This window comes from Pagrus pagrus (assembly GCF_965226575.1).
Source record: "Pagrus pagrus genome assembly, chromosome: 24".
In the NCBI taxonomy this organism is placed as follows: domain Eukaryota; kingdom Metazoa; phylum Chordata; class Actinopteri; order Spariformes; family Sparidae; genus Pagrus; species Pagrus pagrus.
Genome location: NC_140206.1, coordinates 20,339,187 through 20,365,290, shown reverse-complemented (window position 1 = coordinate 20,365,290; position 26,104 = coordinate 20,339,187). Strand labels below are relative to the sequence as shown.

Genomic DNA, 26,104 nt, shown 5'->3' with positions numbered 1-26,104 from the left:
AGCAGACTGACTGAGGCGGCCTTTTATCAATGTAGCCACACCCTGAGGTGTGGTCTGCTTAAGACGGCCCACTGCTTCCTGGTGCTACTGGAAGGCACTGAGAGGAGAAGCAGACAGAACAGGGCCGTCACATAATGAAAACAAATGTACTAGCACATACATGTAATATGTAGAAAGTGTATTGCTAAGTAATTACTCCTTTCATAAGTACACTAAATTACCACATTTGCACTTTTTTAAGTGAACCTAAATTCACTTCCAATTAAGTGAAACTAAGTGCACTTTAATAAAGTATATATACTAACAGTATACTGTAAAGAATTTCAATGTAAAATAACAGTAAAATACTGGCAGCAGGGACGCCAGTATTTTACTGTTATTTTACAGCACAACTACTGTTATTTACTTTTACAGTATATTACCGTATTTTAGATTACAGTATATTACCATAGAATAACGGTGGGTGTTATGATTATTTTACAGCACATCTACCGTAATTTATCTAACAGTATAATACCTTTTTTTCGATTACAGTACATGACAGTAGGATAACTTGGCTATGGTAATTTTACAGCGCAGCTACCGTAATTCATCTAACAGTATAATACCGTTTTTTGGATTACAGTACATGATAGTAGGATAACTGGGCTATGGTAATTTTACAGCGCATCTACTGTAATTTATTTAACAGTATATTACCATATTTTGGATTACAGTACATGACAGTAGGAGAACTGTGGGTTATGGTAATTTTACAGTATATGCCAGTGTGTTATAAAATCTGCTATTTTTGCATTCGTATAAATCCTCACCAATTTAAAAACAAAGTATGCAGGGCTTCTCAAATACCCAGCCCTAGGCTACCACATTCATCCCGACAGCCAGTCAACATCCAAAAGTCATACAATAAACACACAGCTTGATTTTTCTTGTATTTTACATCTTGCCTTCTAGTGCTTAGAGCAGATCAGAAACACATTTAGCAACAACATGCATTCATCACTGTTCATCTGTCTGTGCTCAACTGAAGAAAAGTAGCAGGTTAAGTGGAGGACACAGAGGAGAAGAGTAGCAAAGAGTGGACAGTACAACGAGCTGTCACTCTGACGCTGTTTTCAAGAACCAAGAACCCGAACTCGCAGAGCACTCACTCTAATACTGTTTCCCAGAACCGACAGTACAGAGCTCACACTTTAAACTTATTCAACTGATAACTTATTTCACATAATAACTTCTACCAAACTGTCTGAGCTGTGTCTGCCTCAGTTTCTATCATCAACATAGGGTTCTATGCATGCCAGCTCAATGAAGAGACATAATCATAACTGAATTGATTAAATTTTATTGTTATTGCCAATCATTCCTAACCTCTGACCTTGAATAAAAATCAGATGCAGACCTTTAAGTAATAAGTTCGAGAACCCTGGTATAGAACACAAGAGAATGACATTCCATAATATTGCTGTTATTTATTAGAAAGTGCTCCTTTGTACAGCAGACTTTGAAAGATTACATTATTAAACATATACAACATACAACTTATATACAACATTAAACACTGAACAGTGAGAACAGTGTGACAGAACAGTCTTGCTTGAAAACAAGTATTTTGCATGTGAACAATAACATGGAGAAAGAAAAGAGGGGGAGAAAGAAAGAGCAAACAGTACTTGGACAGCAGCGTTTGGCTGGTCTCCTCAGTCACCAAAGACGAGTGCCTGTAAAAAAATGAATAAATAAAATTAGCAACACAACGTCTCTGGTAAAATATAAAAATATGAAAGACTAATGGAGGGAGAGAAAGAAACATAAAAATGAGGGGAGAGGAATGGGCCAGAGCAATAAACTGTTCAAGGGAGAGAGAAAATGGTTGAAGACAGGACGAAAAGTACAAAGAAGAGAAAAGCAAGAGACAGAAAGGAGAGAGGGTGGTTAGTTAAAGTTTAGGGAGGGTTACCTCCCTAAACTATGGGCTAGGTCACTACAGTAGCATGTTGTTGGAATGTCAAGAAGGACTAGTGGCAAGAATGGAGTCAAGCAGAAACTAGAAACGTCTAAATTTTCAGAAGACAAATTGTGTGCTTGCAACATTGAGTTTTAAGTACAGTAGGTACTACTTCATTGTGGCCGAGTTCACGCGTGATTCTCGCGTGAAATCACGCACCTTTTTAGTGGAGGATCAATTGTGTTTCATGAGAAGCGGCAATGTGCCCAAACAACCACCAGGTGGCATCTGTGAGCAGGAGGACGACAACATGCAGCAGCAGGGAGCAGTGACCATGAACGGGGAATGGACAGAGTTGCCTGATTTATGTTTCTGTTCGTTGTTGCTTAAATACAAGAATGTAGCTAATAATGCCTCACCCACTCCACACCTCATTCCAACTCCTTCCTTCAGCCTGTCGCTACAGGGTCCCTCTAGCAAGGACAAACTTAGTGAAAAAAATCATTCATCTCATCCGCCATCAACATCATCAACAACTCACTATGAAGCCTTTTAAATGTCTTTTAAGGTCTTATTCTTTGTATTTTGTATTTATCGGTGATATTCCCATTTTATGTTTATCTGTTTTCGTTTTGCTTTTATGTTTAACTGTGGTCTTTTTTTGTGCACACGTCAAAGACCCTAAAGACATCTGAGGTTGTGATTTTGCTCGCTCGCTGCAGCCACGGCTAATAAGCGGAGGCAGAAACAATTACGCACAGCCTACAGAAGTTTCAACGTCCATACAAGCATTTAAGAAATGATTCTTATCAGTTCCATAATTCAGAGAGGATTTTTACTCAACGAAAAAATGTATAAAGATCAGCTTTTAGGTTGAAGACACGACAGCAGCACGTATGTCCAGACGCTGATGTGTGTTATGACTGATGCATAGCTCCCCTGGTAGAGCAGCTCCCTCAGTAAGCAGAATCTTCTGCTAGTATGAGTTCGAATCTCAGTATAGGCAGTACCTTTAGTTAATGTGTTTTCTTTTCTCATCATCATTATGATCACATATGGCTCCAAGTTTGAGCAAATAAATGAGCAAATGAGCATTAATTCTCCGCCGGGCTGCGGCACCAGCTTTCATGCTTGTGTACATAAAATACATTAAATTCTGACACCACAACTGTAGCGTACCGAATATCAATAGATGATAACCAGAAAAAAAAGTTCTATTGATCTGATTCACCGGCTGCTTTCTTTCTTTCAGTTGTGGTGTCAGAATTTAACACAAATATTTGTGCTTTCTATTCCTTATATTTTCTACAACAGGCTTATAGAAAGAAGAACGACGCCACGTCATGTCAGACAGTTTTCTCTAGCTTTATTAAAATACATAATCAGCAGCTTCACAGTAGTCGGATATACAGAAGGTTATTTAAAGCGGAGTGAGTCCCTGAAGCGGTCTCCCTGCAGGAGGAGATCCCTTGGCCAAGTGATCAATGTATTTGTTGCAGATCTCTTTGCTGTCCTCAGCGCGCGGGGGTGGGGGTGGGGGCACTGGCGTAGCAAGCTTTTCAAAAGTGTGGGGGATGGATGTGGTCTTTCCAGTTAAGCGAACTTGTTCCAGATGCCTTAAGATTTGCATTCCCCCATACTGAGGAATGTGTGTAGGGGACGAGAAGTAAGCACCATCCAGGATGTGTCCATCCTGCATTCGGAGGTGGAGAAGCTCATTAAGCTGTGTCTGGCCCTGCCACAGTTTCCCAGATTCGTTAAGAAGCTCTTAAGTGCTAAGATCTTCTTAGGAGCGCTCTTAAGAACGCTTTGAAAGAAGGATGTGTTTCCCAGAGTCACTCTTAGCTTAAGAAGATCTTTCACTAAGAAGGAAATGTAAGATCGAGCTGACCCACTCTTAACAGCCTTCTTAGCGACCAAATGCTCAGTGATCAAGCCGCGTCAGGGAAATTTATATTCTCCACTTTTCGAAATAATAAAACAATGCTCAATGTTGAAATGCGCTCATAGCTGCGGACCACTGGCACAAGAAACATAGGCTAATAGAAGATGAAAAAAAACAACTTTTTATTGAATTACACGTTTAAGTTTTCCACACACATCTGCATATATGAGTTTATAGTACTACACATAAAAATACAACAACCCTGTGGCATTTCACAGATATCAAGGAAACAGATGTAATTGAACTCAGCTGAAGCTCATCCAGAGAGGCTTCACCTGCTACTCTATATAAAGGCTTTGCCAAAGTCCGCGCGTGTGATAAACCATGGCTACAATACAGCACATTCTCACTGCGAACCAACAGCGTCGCCGTGCGCGAAGCCAGACGGTTTACATAAATGCATACGTGCGTCAGCACTTCTCCCCACTGGACGTGCTGTCAGACCGGGCTGTCCAGGCAAAGTACCGGCTGCCCCGTGCGGAGATCCAACAGCTGATCACTCGGTGTCTCCACACACCCAGAGAGCAACCCACTGCAATTTTGCCCTCAGCCCGGAGGGGCAGCTCCTGGCTGCGCTGCGTTTTTACGCAGTGGGGAGCTTCCTGGAGGTGGTGGGGGATGGCACTGGCATCAGCAAGGCATCGGTGTCACGGAGTGTGGCAGCTGTGACACCGATTCTCCTGCGCCATGCCATGGATGGCACCCTCATTCCAATCCACAATCCCTCCCTGGTGGATCCGTGCTGGATCGGTAGAAAGCACTACGCGGCCGTCAACACACCCACACACACACCCGCACCCACACCCCGCCCACACACACTTCTTAAGAAGCTTCTTTGGCTTGATCTTAAGGTTCTCCTAAGAAGGCAGTTAAGAACACGTCTGGGAAACACCCGTATCTTAGCGCTCCTTCTTAGCCGAACCCTTCTTAAGAGCCTTCTTAAGTCCTTAAGAACGATCGAATCTGGGAAACGCCGCCAATGCTGTTATGTTCCTTAAATGGCCTGATTTAGTGATCAAAGTTTCATTTTCTTAACAATAAAGATGCCGTGTTCATCCATCTAGTTCTCTTATAACTGCACGCCATTATAAAATAACTTCAAATCAAATCCTTAATCATTGATAAAAGTGCATGCTTCCCCCCCCCCCCCCCCCCCCTTCAGAAAATAGTTCCGACGTCCATGAAGCCGGTGAATCAGAGCAATAGAACGTTTTTTTTCTGGTTATCATCTATTGATATTCGGTACGCTACAGTTGTGGTGTCAGAATTTAATGTATTTTATGTGCACAAGCAGGAAAGCTGGTGCCGCGGCCCGGCGGAGAATTAATGCTCATTTGCTCATTTATTTGCTCAAACTTGGAGCCATATGTGATCATACTGATGATGAGAAAAGAAAACACATTACCTGAAGGTACTGCCTATACTGAGATTCGAACTCATACTAGCAGAAGATTCTGCTTACTGAGGGAGCTGCTCTACCAGGGGAGCTATACATCAGTCATAATGTTCTCATGTGTCTTATGGATCACAGACCCGCTGCCCCAGCTGACACACATCAGCGTGTGGACATACGTGCTGCTGTCGTGTCTTCAACCTAAAAACTGATCTTTATACATTTTTTCGTTGAGTAAAAAACCCTCTCTGAATTACGGAACTGATAAGAATCATTTCTTAAATGCTTGTATGGATGTTGAAACTTCTGCAGGCTGTGCGTAATTGTTTCTGCCTCCGCTTATTAGCCGTGGCTGCAGCGAGCGAGCAAGCGAAATTACAACCTCAGATGTCTTTAGGGTATCAGATATTATTATAGGCTATTCTTATATTTAAGCAACATCCAGTCAGGCCGTGATATAGGCTCACGGGGGCGGACTGGGACAATAATTCAGGTCGGCAATTTTACCAGTAAACAAATGTTCCTTAAAAAACAACTAATGTCCATATTTTAGCTCTACTGTAAAACAAAGAAAGCACAAGTGATTATCCAAGGTCACCCAGATAATTGAGGTGTCCCACCGCTGTGAAACAATCAGTCTGAATCAATCTGATACGGTTTAGCAGTCCCCCTCTCCATTCACTCTACCTGTAGCCTAAAACAGCGCCACTCTCCATTGCAGCTACATTGTGGTCAAATGTGGAATCGTCCCAAAATCGTTTGAGCTGCAATTCAGTACTATGCTTCCACCTAGTGGCTACAGTTGTCACTTACATTTCACGCGTTGCGTTAATCTCGCTCCCCGCGAGTGAAATGGCCACTTTGAAGTAGTACCTACTGTATTTTAATCAGTGCTTGATGTAGTCATCAGTAATTGAAGCAATAGTTGAACAAGCTGATACAGTACTTCATGTATTTTAAGAAGTTTAAAGAGCAGGCAAAACAATGCGCTCATTTAAAATCAGACCGTTCCTCTGATCAATGATAAGACCAGATGAAATTATTTGCACACGTTCCTGCTGCTCTTCTCAACCAAGCGCAGTCATCCTGTCGAGACTGCGGTATTCTAGGATGTTGCTTTGGCAAATGTATCAAGTTTATAAGCAAAGAAGTGTGTTTAGTATGTCATTTTACTGGAGCCGAAGCAAGCAAATAATAAAGAGTGACAAGACATCTGTGACCTACCTAGATGAAGTCCCACTCGAAGTCCAGCAAGTTCTTCAACAGTGTGGCAACCTGGGGGTTGACACTTTCAGCCCTTTTCTGAACCACCTTGCCGGTCCTCTTGGAGATAACCTTTCCATGGGTGGCCTTGCTACCTCTTTCCGGATTTATACCGATGAACCGTCTTTTAAAAAAAAGAAGGAAAAAAGAAAATCCTAAATACTGCAAATGCATAATTGTCACATTGGTCTGATGGCAGGAAATGTATCTATGATTGCTTCATTTTTGGAAAAAATAAATAGCAATTGCAAACTGTGAGAGTAATTTCAGGCACACTAGTAAAGGTTTCAGAAAGGTTTTGTGCTCGAACAACTCAGAAGGAGGCACTGCCTTAAACGTTCAAAGGCAGGACACTCTCTTTTGTCTGATGAAGGTCCTTCTGGAAACTGCAATTTTAATGGATAAACAGTCAAAAATGACACAGGTGATATAACAACACCAGCCTACTGTATGTTACACAGGTGGTTAAGATAACTTCAAGGCCTACTGGATGACTGGGGGAGGAGCTCCCACTCCATATTGGCCAATATCAAAGCAACAATTGCAACACCTCAAAGTGCTAAATGGGGTGAAAAAAACACATAAAAACTATCTACAATGAGAGACAAATCACATTTAAAACAAGAATCCAATTGTGTGGAACTTCAGTGTCACAGAAAACATTAGGTCATCCTATCCCTAAACTATGGCATTGGAGGTGGAATAAACTGACTGGAAATACACAGAGTTATCATCCAAATTCTATGAAAAGTGTGCAGATCCAGAAAGGTTATTTACTTGAGGTTGTTATGATGAGTATCTTTTGAATTCCAAAATAAAATAATTCAGAAAGGTTTTGATTTAGTTCCTTGAATTATTTTGGAATTGAAAAGATAATCCCCATTTGCACACACGACTCCCTTTCACCAAGAGGACTGAATTTGGAAGACTATTCTGTGTTTCCAGTCTAACATTTTAATCCACTTCCAGCACCATAGATTAGTGGTAGGATGACCTGATGTTTTCTGTGACAACAAAGTTTCACAAAATTGGATTTTGTCTGTCTCATTGTACACAGTGTGTGTGTGTGTGTATTTGTGTGTGTGTGTTTTTGTGTGTGTGTGTGAGAGCGAGTGAGTGAGTGAGTGAGAGTGAGTCCACTTGATATTGGTCAATATCAAGTGGAAATCCTCATCCTCCAGTCATCCAATAGACAACTAATATATCTTAACCATCACTACTTGTGTCACATACAATAGTGTGGAGGTTAATATATTACCTGTGTCATTTACACCAGTAATAGTTACCTTTGAATGAATTCCAGGGTTTGGGAGGCCGCGTCTGGATACCGGAGGTTGAAAATGTAGAAAACCGCGAACAGTGCAGCCAATCCGGACACAAAGGTTGGCTGAATGCCCTCACAGACCACGTGCCCCTCGATGCTGATCATCCACTGGCTGTTTGTCCCGGGCTCATTTCCTATGAAATATAGAGACTGGAATGAGGTAGAATCTCCAGTTCCAAAAGTATTTACCTTGTCCAGTGCCTTCTGACATCTTTTTGATTGACATATTGACTGCTGTATTTCTCAAAAACAGGAAAAAGGCAGTTGCCAGGTTTGTCAGATGGGCAGAAAATACTTCTGGGTTTGGAGACTCTTACACACTTTTCAACTCTATTGCAGTAATTTCAGTTTCAGTTGAGAAAATCCTTTTTAATTAATTATTGTACTGTTTGTCAATATGACATGTCACTACACTGATGGACATGGAATCTGCACAAGCACTTTATATAGTTACTTCATTCTCATTAGAAAATAAAGTTCTTTCAAAATGTACATCAAAATACATACCGAGCAAAATGAGCCGAGGACTGGCTGGTAGAGTGAAGCTTCCCTCAATGTCAGCAGCAGTGGCAGACACCTGAAAAGTTAAGAGAAGGTACAACAAAATAATGATGTTATAATACGTGTACAATCACAAGAATCATTTAACAATAACTGATCAATACTCACATCAGTATGAATCATCAGTCCATCTGGGCTCTCACCAAAATGAGCCATAACAAGCTCAACTACCTGTAGAGTCAAATCCCCATCCAAACCCTGGGAAACAAGAGCTTGGACATCACGGTGGTTTGATTTGGTCCTGAAGTACCCCACAACTGCTCGTCCACATTCCTCCATGGAAAGCTCCAAAACCTGCAGGACTTTGATATCCGTCAGCAGCTCAAAATGAGCATAGATGCCCCTCTGAGTAAAAAGGTATGACCATTTCATCCTTAGATCCTCAATGGAGGATGCTGGCATTTGATTTATGTGGGTACGCTGAAGGCTGTATGTAGTCTCCATGAGATGTATCACCTCCGCCCTCTGTCCTCCATTCAAGCCCTCCTGCTTGTAAATGTTTTCCATTCGGTACCGTTTCTCTTCCAAGGTGTCAGCAGTCTCCCCTGACGGGGTCTCTAGCTGGAATCGTGTGCAGCCATAGGAATCAGTCGGTCCACGCTGAGGTCTTGTTCCCTCACGGCATCCCATCGAGCGCTGCCGATTCAGCCCCCCCCCGTTGATATTCTCAATGCGAGTTTTTACCTGGTGAAGCAGTGAGGTAAAGCCTCCAGCAATGAGGATTCCTTTTTTTGTCATGTCAGCGAAACTCTTTGGGTATTGCCTAACAATGTTCTGGCAAATTGTGCGGCACTGGGAGCGAGTGGGGTTGGTGTTGTGTTTTCTAATTTCATCCACTAGGACTCGGATCATCTGGCGCCGCCACTTGGAAGAAGGTCTTCGACCATTTGTAATGGCTGAAACTATTTCTTGGGGCATTTTGTCCCATGGTACCTCAAATACATCAGGCCATATTACGTCTTGTGGAAGTACACCGCTGGCACCATGTGGTAGTGGGTGTGGTGATATGCTGGAGCAGGAGGGGGAGCTGGTGAGTGAGGACGAAATGGATGAGAATGAGGAGTTAGAAGTTGAAGCAGTTGAATCTGATGAATCATCGTGGATAGCTTGGAGATCCAAAGTGATGGTCTCGGTTTCTGAAACAACAAAGACATCCATTTTGCTCATTTTCCAGTTTTATATATATTTCTATTCTTAGTTCCTAGACTCCACTACAGTAGTTTTGCATATATGCATATATATATAGATATATATATATATATAGATATATATATATATATATATATATAGATACAGATATATATATATATATATATATATATATATATACACACACATACACACACACACACACATATATATGAAAAAGACAAGGAAACATTATTAGCATGCACCTTATGCAGCAATGATTATACTGAATGAAAATAAAATGTGCATATCAATCTATGGCTTGGTAATTACTAGTTACCTAATTTGAAGGCCTCCAGTAATTTTCTCTGCTGTATAACAGGTGGCAAGCCTTTGAGGTCCTCCTGTTAGACGTATTTCAGGTCATCCACAGACTCGACACCAGAAGTCTGAAGCGTGGAAACTATCCCTAATTGTGTTTCCACAGGGAGACTGGGCAAAGTGTTAAGGAGAATCCTTTGGATACTCTCTTCCAGTGAAGACATCCTTCTAAAAGGTTGGGATAGAATGATGAAGAATTAGGAGTGACATTCCCCAAACAGTGTATTCTGTCAATGGATAATAGTCAAGTAGGTTCTCATGAGCAACACAGCAGTACTCTGTCTTCAGTCGTGTAATGTAATAAACACCAAATTCTGGCAGACGCACAGCTTGATACTGTTCAGTGATGAAAAAAACACAAGAACTCTTATGAATAAGAGCCTGTTTAATTTTCCCAACAATAAGGCCATCGTCATTATGAGCTATCACAACAAACATTTTGCTTCTGTACTCAGTCCCCTTTACTGACACATCATGGGTAACTAGAGTGTTCAGAGGATCAAAGTTGCATTGTGCCACTGATTGTCTGATGTTATCATTGTGGTCTTCCAAGACAAACTCTGTGCATCTTTCCACCACAACATCTGGGGGAAAACGGGGGCCAGCACCTAAAAGAGCTTGCAAAAGTTGATGTCTCTCCGCTAGGGTACCACACAGGTTTTTTTTTTTTGTGATCAAATGTTTTATTAGAATTTGAAAGGCATCTTTATACATTCAACAGCACAGCAGCAGTCAAAAGAGAATACTCAACACAAACGGTCAGCAGAATATAGGAAGGATAACCAGCCTCTAAAAAGTACGCATGTGAAGTAAATTAAAAATACATTCACAAAAAAAAAAAAAAAAAATATATAAAAAAAATATAAATAAAATAATAATAATAATAACGTTCACCATCTACCAGAAGGAGTATGTACATACTTTCCCGCATAATTTAGGCGACACATCAATAATACACACAGACATACAATATATAGGCCTGCATACAAACAAGTAGTTACAGTAAGGGATACTGAATGAGGTGGCAAATAAAACATAAATGGGAAAAATTTTTTTTAAATAATAAATAAATAAATAATATATACACATATATATACATACACATACATACATACACATATATATATATATACACACATCCACATATATACACACATACACACACATAATAATAAAGGAGAAAAAAATAAATAAATTTAAAAAATAATAATAATAATAAAAATAATAAAAAATAATAATAATAATAATAATAATAAATAATAATAATAATAATAATAATTAATTAGTTAAACATAAAAAAACAATACAATTAATAGGTAAATAAATCAGGCAAAATGTTACATAAGCAAAGAGATAAAGTGCTACTGATGTTGAAAGTCTTACAACCTAGCTAAATATACCAAACTGTTAGATACCATTAATAATTTGTAAAGGACATAATACGAAACCCAACAGGGAACATTAACCAAAGAAAACAGGACCAGAGGGGGGGGGGGGTCATATCAAAAGGCCTTTGAGATCCTCTACTGTCTGAGCCCAGCACATTATCACTTCCTCCTTTGCCCCATGGATGCGTGCTGTAGACAGTTCCAGATGCGCAACATCTATGAAAATAAGCAGCCACTGTCGCCGAGTTAGTGTATGAGGAGGTTTCCACCTGGTTGCAACCATCTTTTTAGCGGCTGTCAGGCCAGCCAGAAACACCCGCTTTTGGGATTTTCGTAGTTTCAGCTGAGAGAGATCATTTAAAATAAAAACAGATGGGGACAATGGGACAGGGATGGACATTAATGAGGACAGTTCTCCCCCTACCATTTTCCAAAAATTAGCAACACCTGGGCATTCCCAAATCATGTGGAAAAAGGTACCTACTGTGCCTGGAAAACATAGTGTACAGTTTGGGTTATCTTTAAATTTCATACTGTGAAGTTTACGAGGAGTCATATATGTTCGGTGAATGAAATTTAAATGGATCTGTTGGTGGTCAGGATTTCTGGATGACTGTTTAACCGCATCCCAGACACCATGCCAGCTGAAGTCAGGGTTCAGGTCGGGGATATCTGCCCGCCAAGACGCATCCACTGGAAGAGCAACATATGAATTTTCCAGGAAATAGCGATACAATTTAGACACAGTTTTTCGTGATTCCCGGGCCTGACGCAAAACCTTGAGCAAAGAGTGTTCCTCCAGTGGACCCTGCCATGGTACCCCATATGTCTTCATGGTTGTTCTTAGTTGCAGGTAGAAATAAAAAGTGGAATGTTGTAAATTAAACCGGAATGTGAGTTCTTCAAAGGAGTATAGGCCCCTGTCTCCAAATATGTCACCAAGGGAGTGAATCCCCTTGTTGTACCACTGGCGACATTGACCAAACTTAATTGGGGATTTACCAATCAACAAACGATCATTATAAAAAATAGGTGAATAAGGGTTCCAATTAGATGAAATGCCATACGTTTTTTCTGCCGCCCTCCAGACTGCTAATAAGTGAGACACAATGGGCCCAAAGCGGACTTGAGATTTTCTTATGGGAATATTAGAGAATAAGATTTCATTCAGTTTCAATGGAAGAACCATATTCTCTTCCAGAGCACGCCATGAAGTCTCGATTCTATTGTCAAACCAGCTGATCAAAGGGCGCAGAGTGAAGGCCCAGTGATATAGCTTAGGGTTAGGCAGTGACAGTCCCCCGTCAGCTCTATCTCTCTGTGCTGTGGATAATCTGAGACGAGGGCGCTTACCATTCCATACAAAGTTAGACATTATCTGCTGGACCTTGTCCCAAAAACGTGGGGGAGGTGGTAAAGGCAGCATCGCACTCACAAAGTTAATCCGGGGAAGCACATTCATTTTAATAATAGATATACGAGACCTAAGAGAGTTTGGCAGCGCAGCCCATTTATCAAGATCACGGGTAATGTTGGACAAGGTTTCTTCATAGTTGGTTTTGACAATGGTCTGTAATGATGAGCCAATCTTAATGCCCAAATACTTAAACTGGTTGACTACTGGTATATTCGCAGGTAAAGTTATATTTCTCATTTGGTCATTCAGAGGTAAGAAAGCTGACTTCGTCCAATTTATTCTGTACCCAGATATATCACTGAAACATTGGAAAATAGACAGAACATTAGGTAGGGACTGCTGAGCGTTTCCTAAATACAAGAGGATATCATCCGCATACAAAGATATGTAATGTGTGGTCCCACACACAGTGATTGGAGTGATATCTTTAGCCATTCGGATTGTCTGAGCCAGAGGCTCCAGAGAGAGTGCGAACAGAAGTGGACTCAACGGGCATCCCTGTCTGGAACCCCTTGCAATGTTAAACAAGGAGGAACAAGTTCTACCTGTTAGGACCATAGCTGTTGGATTGGTATATAAAACTTTAATCATATGTATGAAATGAGGCCCCAACTCAAAAACCTCCAGTACTGACCAGAGATACTGCCACTCCAAACGGTCAAATGCTTTCATAGCATCTAATGAGAAGACAGCTGAAGGTAGTGGTAGTGAGGAGGCCCTGTGTATGATATGTATTAATCTCCTCATATTATCTGATGACTGCCTGGATCTAATGAATCCTGTTTGGTCACAATTAATAAGTGTTGTCATAAAAGGTTGGAGCCTACGTGCAAGGAGCTTAGCATAAATTTTTATATCAGCATTTAAAAGGGATAAAGGTCTATAATTGGCACATTCAGAAGGGTCTTTATCTTTTTTTAGCAACAGTGAAATGATAGCTATATTCACATCTCTAGAGAAGGAGCCTTTCTCCAAGGAGGTCTGTATCATATCAAGAAGTAAGGGGCCCAGACTATGCCAGAAAGTTGTGTAAAATTCTGGGGGGATCCCATCCAGACCAGGTGATTTACCCCTGCGCATATCATCAGCTGCTGCCTTAAGCTCCATTAAAGTAATAGGGGCGTTTAAACTTTGGGAACCATCGTCTGTCATTCTGGGTAATCGGATGGAACTCAAAAATTTGTTGCATGCATCTTGATCGTGAGAAACCTCTGAACTGTACAAGTCAGCATAGAAACTACGGAAAGAAGCATTAATTTCGGAGGGTTCTGTTAACATATGACCGTCATTTGATCTAATGGAGGTGATGTCAGAGAATTGTTCATTAGCCTTCAGCCTTAGCGAGAGTAAATGACTGGGTCTGGCTCCATTAAAATAATATGTTTGGCGTGTTTTATGTATCAAGAATTCAGCGCGCCGTTTGAGAATAGCATTAATGTCTTTTTTCACCAGGTCATACTGTAATGCAACCTGATCATCAAATTGTTGTTGTAATAAGTTATCCAATGTTGAGAGTTTGCGCTCCAGCTCAGAGAGTCTGGATGAGCGGGCCTTCCTTAGATTAGATGCATACAGTGTAGCATTATTTCTAATAAAACCTTTTACAGCGTCCCAGAGTATTCTCGGGTCAGTAACTGAGCCCTTATTTATATTAATGAATTCACTAAGTTGGGCCATAAACTGAGTTCTAAAAAACTCGTCACGGAGTAAGGTAGTATTAAAACGCCATTTAGGCGCCCGCAATGGGGTGGAGCGAATCAAGACAAGAGCAACCACTGCCTTATGATCTGAGAGAGTAACTGGCAAAAGAGTAACCTCTATAATTTTCTGAAACATGCCTCTAGAGGCAAAAATAAAATCAATTCGTGAAAAGGACTTGTGCCTTGCTGATAGATGAGTAAAATCTCTGGAAGTAGGATTTACCATACGCCACAAATCCACCACACCAATGTTATTTGACCAAGAGCGTAAGGCTTCGGAGCTCTGTTTTTGCTCTTTGTTTTCAGATTGTCCAGATCTATCAAGAGAGTGGTCCACTACAGCGTTGAAATCAGCACCTATGATGAACTTAAAGTCTGAGAGGTCCAACAGAATTTTAGTTATCTGTTCATAGAAATGTGAATCAAAGGTATTAGGAGCATAGAGCGATACAAGTGCAATGTCTGTGTTTTCTACATGAATTTTGGCGATAGCTATTCTGCCTTTATTGTCAGACCACGTATCCAGCAATTTAAAGCGCAAATTACGACGGCAAATAATTGCTACTCCTTTGGTTTTATTAGTGGCAGAAGAATGAGCAAGTACCCGGAAAAATCTGTTAGATAAACGATTCACATCACGTCTGACAATATGAGTTTCTTGTAACATAGCAATATGGGCTCCTTGTTTACGAAGGAAGTCTAAAATAGCAACTCTTTTCACTGGGTTATTTAAACCCCTTGCATTGAGACTCAGGACTTTCAACTGGAGTCCATCAGCCATTACAATATAAAAATTGAGGCAAAAGGAGGGCAGAGGAATTGAAGGCTATGGAGATAAATCTCGGACTGGGGACCACACAGGTTTTTAAAGTTTTGCAGTTTTCTTGCACATTGCTTGAAGTATGTATGTTTACTTTCAAACCTTAGTGTCCACAAGCGGATGAGTGGTCCAAAGTGAAAGATGAGTTCAGGATAATGGAGGATATAGTGGTGCTTGGGCTTAAGTGGGTGATCAGGAAAAGTTTGTCTTCTACAATCCAAATACTCCTCTATTAGGACACCTAAATAGGCTACCTGACCTGTGGAAATAGCTGGAGCAGTGATAAGGTCCACAATCTCCCTGAGCTGTAAAATTAGCTGCCATACCTCACTGTCAACCGGGTTCACCATTTTGTCACCGATCAACACAGGTAACATCCTGAGAAAGCACCAGTTTTGAACTGCATGTCCAGACAGTTTTTCCAGTCTTGGGTTCACCTCACAGGGTTTATTGCGTGCATCACTACCAAGATATTTGAACTGAGTGATACGGCGATTCAAATCAAGGTATGTGAAATGTTTCTCCACCATGACAAGAAGTTTAATGTAGAGTGCCAAATCAAAGGAAACTATGCCCTCAAAAAGGTCATGGCCAAGGCAGGGAGGTAACCCAGGCTGGCAAACATGAAATAAGTCAACTCATTGAAAAGTGAGTCAAATTTGACCCCTACACTTTGAGCCTGGACATGTTCCTGATATGAATTTTCTGTACGCTCTTGGCCCTTGGCCAGATGATCTTCCAGAAATGTCTTACGTTCAATCTCACAATATCTACAGAAGTGCAAGCTCTTCTCAGTAAAGCCTCCAATGCTGTGTGACCCTAAGTTATCGCCTGCAATGGCGCACACAGTTCCTTTGAAGGTCTTACCATCAGGCATGGTGATGCCACTTGTCTCAAGATCTTTTAGATCCTTTATCAGAGAGCCAAACACTAGGTCTTGGCCAAAATACTTAAAGTCCTGCTCTTCACATAGTAACACCAGTTGCATGTGGTCAATGTTTGACCTGTTGTGGGGCAAAATATTGGCAAGGGTGGCATATACTGCAAGGACTTTGTGGGTTTTTTTTCCCTGACCCAAGCGGATTTACAACCTCAAAGGCATCTTGATAGAGAATTAAGCCTAAGGAGGAGTTTTTCACCTCAAACATCTTGTTGTTTTCAATGTTTGTGCCATCCCACACATCTCTGAGCACCTGCTCTGAGTTGACATTGGTGTTTGAATGCCAGTGTTCCAAAACGTTAGACTGCAGAAGAGATGCAACAGTCTCTTTGACAGGGATATATTACGCAAAACACTCCTTGCCTGACTCGTTCTGGCCTAGGCAAATGGGCTTTGGCTCAACATAATGGAAGCTAGTCTTGAAGACAGTTTTCCTTCTCTGGTCAGTTTTCAGTGTTTGGGTATTGCATTTTCTGAATAGATCTTCACATTTAAGGGTATCAATTACATTCTCTATGTCAGTTTCTGCAAGACCAAGATTTACAAGCTTTTCTTTGAGTTTGAAAAGCAGGTCTGACTGACTAATGTCATGCATCTGTTGATAGTCCTCTATGATAGTCTGAATCACAGAGGCTGGAAGGAGAAATTTGGCTTGCAACTTGAGATAAAACATTGCTAAATTGCTGAAGAACTGATTTTCTTCCACAGCCTCTGGGCAGACCTCTGTTTGTTCACAACTCAACTGACCTGGCTCATCAATCTGCATATCACTTTCTCCATCAATATCTCGGGAACTGGACGGATTCACAATGCAGTCCATCAAACCCTCTTCGGAGGACTTTTTATGTTTCCTTGAAATATGCGATGTGAATGAAGACTGGACTTTAAATCTTTTGTCACAGTTTCTGAAAGGGCATGCAACCTCTTTCCCCTCTCTGATATGCACTTTCAAATGTGAGAAAAAGTTGTGAGTATTGTCACATTTAGTACTGCACAAGCCAACATGACAAGTTAAATCAATGACACCACACAGTGTAGACCTAGACTGGCCACGACAGTGGCGGTAGCTGTGAGATTTAAATGTTCTGAACTTTTGGAAAGTTCTATGACATCCAGGAAAAACACACTTAAAAGAAGCATTGGATGTGCAACTGTGGGTCCGCATGTGCCTCACATATGTTAACATATCAGTGCATGTCTTTGCACACATGTCACACAATATCATCTTGCTTTAGTTAAATATCTGTCTTTGTCACCAAAAATGTATTTTCAGCTTTCGTGTGATAAAAGAATAACTTCTGGCATTTAAGAAAAACAAAGTAGACTGCTGTGTGTTAGCCAAACACAGCAATACTTGGCTAATATGACAATAACATGCAGTTTAAATTTGGTGATTGTTGGTCCTCACTTACTCCCTTTGGAAAATACTCCACTCCACCGTTCCTCTTCCGTTTCCGGTTGCACAGTCAGCTCTATAAAAGCACAAATTAACACAAGTTAGTTACATCTTCACAAAATTGGCGATTAACTTTAATAACATAACAATCTGTGAGTGTTATGTTATTAAAGTGTTTACTTATCGTTCATTTATCGTTATCGAGGTGAGTTGCTCAATATATCGTGATATTGATTTGAGGCCATATCGCCCAGCCCTAATGTCAGTGGTGACTTTCCTGGGACTTTTTGAAAGACAGTGGACAGTTAGTGGCGTGTTTTACCTCACCCAGCAGTGGTTGGTCCGCCAAAGAGGGTAGACAAATATAACGCTGCAGACCTACATGTGAAGGTAGCTCGCTTCAGGTGAAGCCGCTTGGCGTGTCGCCTACTGTTTTTACTTGTCTTTTTCGGTTTAGCCTACTGCTTAGCCACTGTAACCATGGGTGTCACCACAGAAAATGAAACTGACATATACGAGATTATCGTCTTTACTGCCTTTTTTTGGATGGCCTACCTTATTTACAAAACTATTTACTGAAAGGCTGGAAAACTAGTGTGCAATGAAGTTAAATTAATAAATGATAAGATAATGACACATAAATCTTACAATAAAAAAAAACTTTATGAAGGCCAGCAACACCTACGGCTAATTGAGCTCAAGCTAGTGTAGTGGTTTAGTATTCTCTCTCTTGCGTTATGTAGTGCAATAATGGCGCGCACACAGCCCCATGATAGAAACACAGAACATTGTTCATCACATCCAGCTCTCTCACTTCAAAGTACGTCACACTGAAATAAAATGACATGAAAAAAAAAATTATCTTGCTGCGCAACAGTTACACCCCGAAGATTAGTCACGACGACATTAAGCTAACAGCTGTCGACAACATCATGCTAACAGAGTTACGTGTACTGCAACTTGCTCCACACACATCTCAGTCGTCTAACTTCATCACAACCACTCGTTGTTATCGTCGAGAGCTTATCTCTACCCGTACAACTAATAAAACCCAATTTTGTCCGTAAAATTAATATTATTTTGGCGGAGCTCTGTACAACAGAACCTACCACAGGGTCCGGTAACAGCAGACTGTTGCCTTACGGGGCGCACCAGTGAAGTCTGCACGGCCCGTCTGAGTGTGGCATTCAAAGGCCGCAGTAACTCTTATTAGCCTGATACAAAATAATAGAAAATATAATGGAGACAGCAAGACAGGTAGTATTTGGCAAGTGAGATCATCACCTATATTAACTCCATTACACTAGCTACATAGTTTGCTTCACTTAGCCCTATTTAGCAACTTGAACTAATGAAACAGACCTAATGAAACATCTGAAATGTCAACAGTTCAATAATCATGCAGACAAAACAACACTGGACACTACCAATTTCGGGAGATAAGCATAACTTTACTTTACCTGCTCTGTTGAACTCCACATGGACTTCTCTGGCTGGAATGATATGACGGAGCTGTGCTCTCCAAAGTCAAGTTCAGGAATAGCCAGTTAGGTTATAGTCCCTCAAAAATGAGTAGTTTGAGGAGTTTGATCAGTAAAGAAGTGCTATCATCAAAATAGAAACATAAGCCCACACTCATCAGTAAGACGCTGATGGATAATGACTGGACTTGAGAAGGGATGTTAGCAGGGGTGCAGATCCGATGTCAGGATCGGGGGGACACAAAAGTGATTTTTTTTTTTTTTTTGCTCGTATGCAGCTCATACCATGCCACCATAAATCACAACTTCGTATAGGCTCACCATATCATTCAAAAAGTACTGGACGGGGAATCATTTATTGTGCCTACCTTTCTTGTTTATTTGTCCTAAACAGCCAACAGCGCATATCACTGCTTACTTAACTGTTTTATTAGTAAATCATAATTTTAAGGGTCTCAGGCATGTAATGTCTACTCATGTTCTTATCTTTCGCCTCCCTCCAACCCTCCCAGATCCCCAATTCTACTCACTATCTTCCTTTTCTCCCAGTGTATGGGACTACTTTATGCATGATTAATTGATATGGATGAATATCAAAATATGAAGCCCTAACCAAGTTGTTTAAACTAACTGATCATGTTTTTACAATGCCAGTTATGCTGGTAAACAGTAATAAAAAAAACACAGTTCTAAGAGCACAATAAACACAACACAAGTTGACCCAACAAAATCTGATTTATTTACATAAATTTATATAAAATCTGTCATTTTCCAGGACTCCCTGGAAGAAGAGATCCTGTATCTGTATAACTCTTCTCATCTGTATAACTCTTCTTGTCTGTATAACTCTTCTTATCTGTATCTGGACAACTCCTGGATAAAATAAAGGATAAATAAGGCTGCAGCCACTTTCAAGACCTGAGAGAAAGATTGAGGGGGTCGGTTTTTTTTAAAGCCTGCTGATGTCATCAGCGTCTGTGTAAGAAACTACCCATTCATTTGCATTGTAGTGGAGGAGACCAGAGATGGAATGTGGAGTCAGAAATATATTTGTCAAACATTATTTGTTCCACCATTTCAATCATTTCTTTTTAGATGTGAATCTAAAATGCGAAGAATGTGAAGTCTGAAAATACATCTGTTCAATTTTGAATAATTTAGGGTATTTTTATTGGGGGGGACAATTCATGTTTTTCAGAAATTGGGGGGGACATGTCCCCCCCATGATCTGCACCCATGGATGTTAGCACATGTCTCCACTGCTTGACAGAAAATACTGTTTTATGCTGTTAAATTACACTTTCTTATTGTTAACTGAGCATTAACTGTTAATTTACATGTAACAGTATTTTACAATTATTTTTAAAATACAGTAAGATACTGTTGTAATCCACCGTAAATTTACAGTAATTCATTACAAATACTGTTTTATGCTGTTAAATTACAGTTATCTACTGTTATTGTTAAATGACTGATTTAACTGTTAATTTACATGTAAGGGATGATTATTTAACAGTATTTTACAATTATTATAAAATACAGTAGGATACTGTTGTAAATCCAACGTAAATATACAGCAATTCGTTACAGTGTATTTTACAAATGACTCAAATAAGCTTACTTATCTTATGAGTACTATTCGACTAATGTAAGTACTTTGAAATAAAGTATACTTTGTAAAAGTATATTTTAGATGAATTTAAAACAGACTTACAGTGAAGTACACTTTTAATAAATGTACCTAAGTTCACTTCCAAAGAAGTGCAAATTAAGTGCACTTTAATAAAGTATATTACAAATGACTCAAAAATAAGTACACTTTTAATAAGAATATTAATCTCCTCTAATAAGTGCTTTGAAATAAAGTATACTTTTTAAAGTACACTTTAAAACAATTTACAATACACTTACAATAAAGTACACTTCTTATAAGTAAAATAAAGTACAACTTTAATTATTGCATAATTAGTATGTTTAATTTTAGTATATTGAAGATGAACTTGATCACATATTTCAAAGTACACTTTCTAAAAGTATATATTAAATATACTACAAATTAAGCACAAAAAGTATAAGTATATTTATAATAATTTATAATAAACTTTGTCTGATACAAATATATTTTTAATATAATTAAGTGTAATACTTTTTCACCTGCGATTTCACTGTTCCCAGAACAACAGTGTAGCAGAGACAGTTCTGATAAAGAGCTGCTCAGTTGAGTTGAGGACATTCTTTTATGTTTGTGAGACAAGTTAACTGTGTGACTGAAAAGAACTCAACTTTGACTTCTGGTTTCACACTGGACATGAGCGGCAGTCTCCTGGATGAAAATCTTGTGCCTGTTTGAACTGACCACCTAGCCTGTCCTCCCTGTCAGACTGTCGCTCTTTATCAAAGATCTATAATAGAGCTACACACTGACGGCAAAGATGAGAATTGAAAAGTGCACATACCAATAAAGGTTTCTAGCTTCAGGGTTTACTTCCTGGTTATGTGGCAGTAGGGTTTCTCTCGCTGGCAGAGAGACTCTACATTGTGATGACATCACAAATTTTTTAAACGGCTTTTCTTGGTTCAATGATTTACAAATGTACTAATATAAAACCTCCATTGATCGAAAGTTCATTAAAGAAAGAGTCATAATCGACCTTGTTTGCAGTTGTAGGTGTCCTGTCAACAGTTTTACACAAGCCTCTTTTATAATGGTGCTCTATTTAGCCACAAAAAATTTACTGCAATACCACGAGTGGCCACTGGGCAAAACTGGAAGCAAGGCTGAGCATCCCTTCCGTCTCCAGGTCAAAATAATAGATTATAGATTATACTACATCACCTGACTTTCTCCTTTGCTGCTGTAATAATTACTACAGCACCTGGAGGTCACTGCCTAACAAGAAATGTCAATATGGGTCATAATAAGCTGCTTTACAGTCGACCATTTGTTTTTCTGATAAGGACGGGCTGGCTGATATTAATATACAAACACTGTTACGTAGCAGGCTCAATGGAAATGAAATCAAACTGTATAAAGATACAATAAACAGATCCAATAATCTGACATATCAGGATATATTGATTCCAAAGTATTGTATATCCAGTGTTCTCGTAGTCAGTCCTTTTCATTAATTTTTAACCTTCCTGAAGGAACAGCTGCTATAATTATACATATCAACTGCCCTCTCAGTAGGATCTAGTGGACACCATCAACCCTTCAGGCGTTGATCTATGGCTGCATGATAATCCGAGTCAGTAAGAATCATTGTGCATTACTTCAGCTGATGTTTGGTTTAAACAGTGAAATCATTACAGAATGAATGAGTTCAGTTTGAGCAGCACCAGTCTGTCAGGACACTGCACTGTTCTTTATCCAGCAGTGCAGTGTTACTACTGAACAACCACAATACTAGCACAATGATGCTTGTTTGTCAGAAAACATATCTGCACTATTGATATCAGCAGGAAACATAGGAAGGAAAGAGAAGCTAGGCTGCCCAGACCAGATTTGGTGCTGTGGTGAGAGGGATTATAGGAAACGGTTGGTTTGATGAGATGGCCTTTTAAGTTGAACTGACACCTCACGTGTCTTTCTTCATTCAGTAGCCTTGGTTGACTCTGAACAACTACTCCAATGACTCCATATTACAGGACAAATGGGATTTACAGTGGCTGCTTAACTCCCTCCTCTTTTAGAGATTATACTCTGAGGGCATTTCAGAGTGAATCCTGTAGAAAAGGAGAAGAATGAGCTGCTCGGCCTCCACACTAAACACATGCACTGATCATTTCTCTTTTTCAAGGATAAACATTTGTGTTTTTTTTGTTTGAATAAATCTCTGGTTTCATGGTTGTTCCCAACACAGACAATCTTCTTCCATTTCTGATCTTTTCTTCTTGCCCGTCCACTTCTTCTCACTCTTCTTTGCATCTCCTTTCATTCCTTATTTCCCCCTCCTTCTCCCCTCCAGAAAATGAGTCAGGAGTTTGAGATTAAGCGACTGTCATTGGAGGAGCAGCGAGACCGCCTTCAGCAGCAGCTCGACAACTTGAAAGAGGAGCTCTCGGCCAAGCTCAACATGGCCAATCAGGAGGTACGAAGTGACACGTCACTGCTCTGAGTCCTGAATCCTCACGGATCCTCCTCTGATATGATGATGATGATGTGATTAACTCTCTGCTGATCTCTCCAGGTGTCCCACCTTCAGGAGCTGGTGAGGGAGGGGGAGCAGAACCTGAGCTCAGCTCAGACACAGATCAGTTGTCTGAGGGAAACTCAGGAGAAACTCAAGATCGAACTGGATGCAACAAGATCCAGAGTCCGAGAGACCAGCAACCTGCTCACAGACCTGCAGGTGAGGATCAAATTGGAATTCTGGAAACAACAACATAATTTCTTACTAATTAGAGGGACTATTGGAATGTTCTGAACCCAAGGAAATCATTATTAATCATGATTTATTCATAATTGGAAACTTTATCCTCTATATAGGCTGAATGGTACGCTGCTTGCAGACAACTGTTGTGCTCACATCACACGAGGCACCATAATGTAGTGCTTCATGCAACAGTAATAGAGTTTTGGGTTACATTTGGCTATCAATAATAATTAATGATTATCAAGGATAATTATTAATTATGATTACTAATAAGATCCAATTTACATTAGATCACCTTGGGGCACCACCCTTGAAGAAGGGAAAAGATAGCCAATTCACCAAATCAGTCTCAGAAAAGGTACTAAACTGTTTGTAACTCTGATTAATAATTAACTTAATAACTACAACCAATATTACCATAACAGGTAGTAATGGTTAAAGGATTTTGGAGTTCTTGACAGAGTAGAGGTTGGCAACATTCACTCTTGTACAATATTAAATAGACAGCTTGAAGGTTCAAAAGTCTTTTATTTACACAAAGATGAAAACACACTAACTAACATGTACTATATACAGGTGTGTGTGTGTATGTGTGTGTGAGTGTGTGTCCGGCAGAACAAAGAAACAATGGTGGTCACAAATATCACATGTGGTTGTGATATGCTCCAGGCTCAAGGAATGTGTGTGTGTGTGTGTGTGTGACGGGATGCCAGGTTATAGAAAATGGTTAGTTGCATGCAAAGACCCTGTGTCTGTGTGAAGCATAATTCGACTAACGTAGAATTAGCCGTCTAGGAAAGCAAACTACCAATAATCTGACCTGAGATCACAATAACACTCAAACAGTGGACACACATAAATTGAACACATATGCATTACATCAACCAGAGTTTAAAGTCCTGTGCTTAGCCATGCTATGCTATGCTATCTAAGTCCAGTACAACGTTACCAGTCTTTGAAGAAAAGGTGCTGGTGGTTGCAGGAGAACGTTGGGATTCCAATGTTGAATGCTGTTCTTGCTGTGCAATGACTGATGAAAGTCAGCAGAGGAGGAAACGGTTCGCTCCTTTCCTTTGCAGGGATAGCAGCTCAGTGCTAACTTGCTTGGTGTTCCTCAGATTGTGAAGTTAGCTGGCAAGCTTTGCATCGCAGCTGCTGGTGCTAACTGATCAGGAATACTGGCAGGACCTCGTGTCGCTGCAGTTTTGATTTTGAATTTTGAAAAATACATCAACGTATTCAAAATAAAAATAAATGTACGAACATTTTTTTCAGGTTAAAATTAATTATGATCAACTCTGGTAATTCTTTTGAATAAATCATTTATTTTCATTTTTCACTTTCACATGTTTTGATATTTGGGATCCTATTTCTTTCAGTTGCATGTTTTATCTTTTCAGATTCAGATCTTCGTTTTTTTTACAGTTTCAGATCTTTTTTTCGGTTTCAAATCTTTTTTTCTGTTTCAGATCTTTTTTTCAGTTTCAGATATTTCTTTTTCAGTTTCAGACTTTTGACCCTGATCTAGCGTAGGGGGCGTGGCATAAACTGAGAGGGGTGTGGAATCATGACAGACAGCTTAACCAAAAGGCTACAGACCTTCCCATATCATGTTGTCTTCAGGGAACGTAGGATCTAAAATGACTCGGCTACACCACATGATTGGCAGTGAAAAAACTGCTGTCAGTGACAAACTTCCATTTGCACACCATGCACGAATATCCTGCATGGCTAAAACTGTTTTAATTTCCAAGGCTGTTTAGATGTGAGATGTGGAAGCTGTTTTAGACAGTACTGAGGACCAATTGTAGCACAGGAGCGACAAAATCACGCCAGATTGTGCACAAAACATTTGACCCCGATTTAGCTCCATACTTGCAGCTCTCCGCAGCTGTTAGGCCCAGAAGAAGAGATCTTGAGGGCAGGCAGCCCCTAGGGGGGGAGATGGAGAGGAGCCCTTGAGGATAAGAAGTTGGAGGAGAAGAGAGAGAACAAAGGAAGGCGCTGGAGTTTTGACTCTCTGATCAGAGGGGGGTCTGTCACCCTGACCAATAGTAGCTCAAAGCTGAATTTTGCACCTAGGTGTGAAGAATGGGGAATTCTGGGACACTGAGTTCAGTTCAGAGTCCATTTTGAAATCCACAATGAATGACTTCATCTGTGGGGCCCAACACAACTTTCACAGTTTTGCACATTCAGCAGAAAGACTCTAAGTGTAGCAGTTGAACACTGTCTGTATTTTAAGGCACAACCATCATTGTCTCCAGGAAACCTTTCAGACATTATTAGGAAATGATTCTGAAATGACTGAAAAACACTGAAAACAAATAGTCACAATGAAGGTCAACAGCCAAAAAAACAGCACTGACGACATCAGTAATGTTTTTAGTATCAAACAACATGAGGAGGATTCCTGCTTGTTTTCAACAAATGGAGCTGTCATTAAAGATGGTGTCACAGCCGTCTGTACGACCTTCACCAAAAAAATGACAGGTGTGTCATGATTTTCATTCTAAAATAGAAATAGATTGAGGTGAGCTTAGCATTAGCCTGCAGCTAGCTAAGCGTCAGTCTGCAGCTAGCTTAGCATTAGCCTGCAGCATCACTTCAAGACTCTTCTCCTGTGTGATGAAGAAGGTCAGCTGA

General features: G+C 40.1%; 1 protein-coding gene and 1 long non-coding RNA gene across 4 annotated transcripts in view; one reads left to right on the top strand and one right to left on the bottom strand.

Annotated features, from left to right (window-relative positions):
- LOC311253604 (protein FAM184A-like) overlaps positions 1 to 26,104 on the top strand; it is a 200,268-nt gene that overhangs the window by 88,035 nt on the left and 86,129 nt on the right. For all 3 annotated transcript variants that reach the window (XR_014621718.1, XM_084347699.1, XM_084347698.1), the window contains exons 11-12: positions 23,051 to 23,173; positions 23,273 to 23,434. Coding sequence is in view for 2 of the 3 variants with exons in the window: in XM_084347699.1 (XP_084203825.1) it covers positions 23,051 to 23,173; positions 23,273 to 23,434 (285 nt within the window). In the remaining variant the exon portion in view is untranslated. The remainder of the gene's footprint in view (positions 1 to 23,050; positions 23,174 to 23,272; positions 23,435 to 26,104) is intronic.
- Positions 7,915 to 8,683, bottom strand: LOC311253607. The gene is made up of 3 exons (XR_014621721.1): positions 8,540 to 8,683; positions 8,378 to 8,447; positions 7,915 to 8,004 (listed from the first exon to the last, which is right to left on the bottom strand). It is a non-coding gene; the product is annotated as an uncharacterized lncRNA (long non-coding RNA).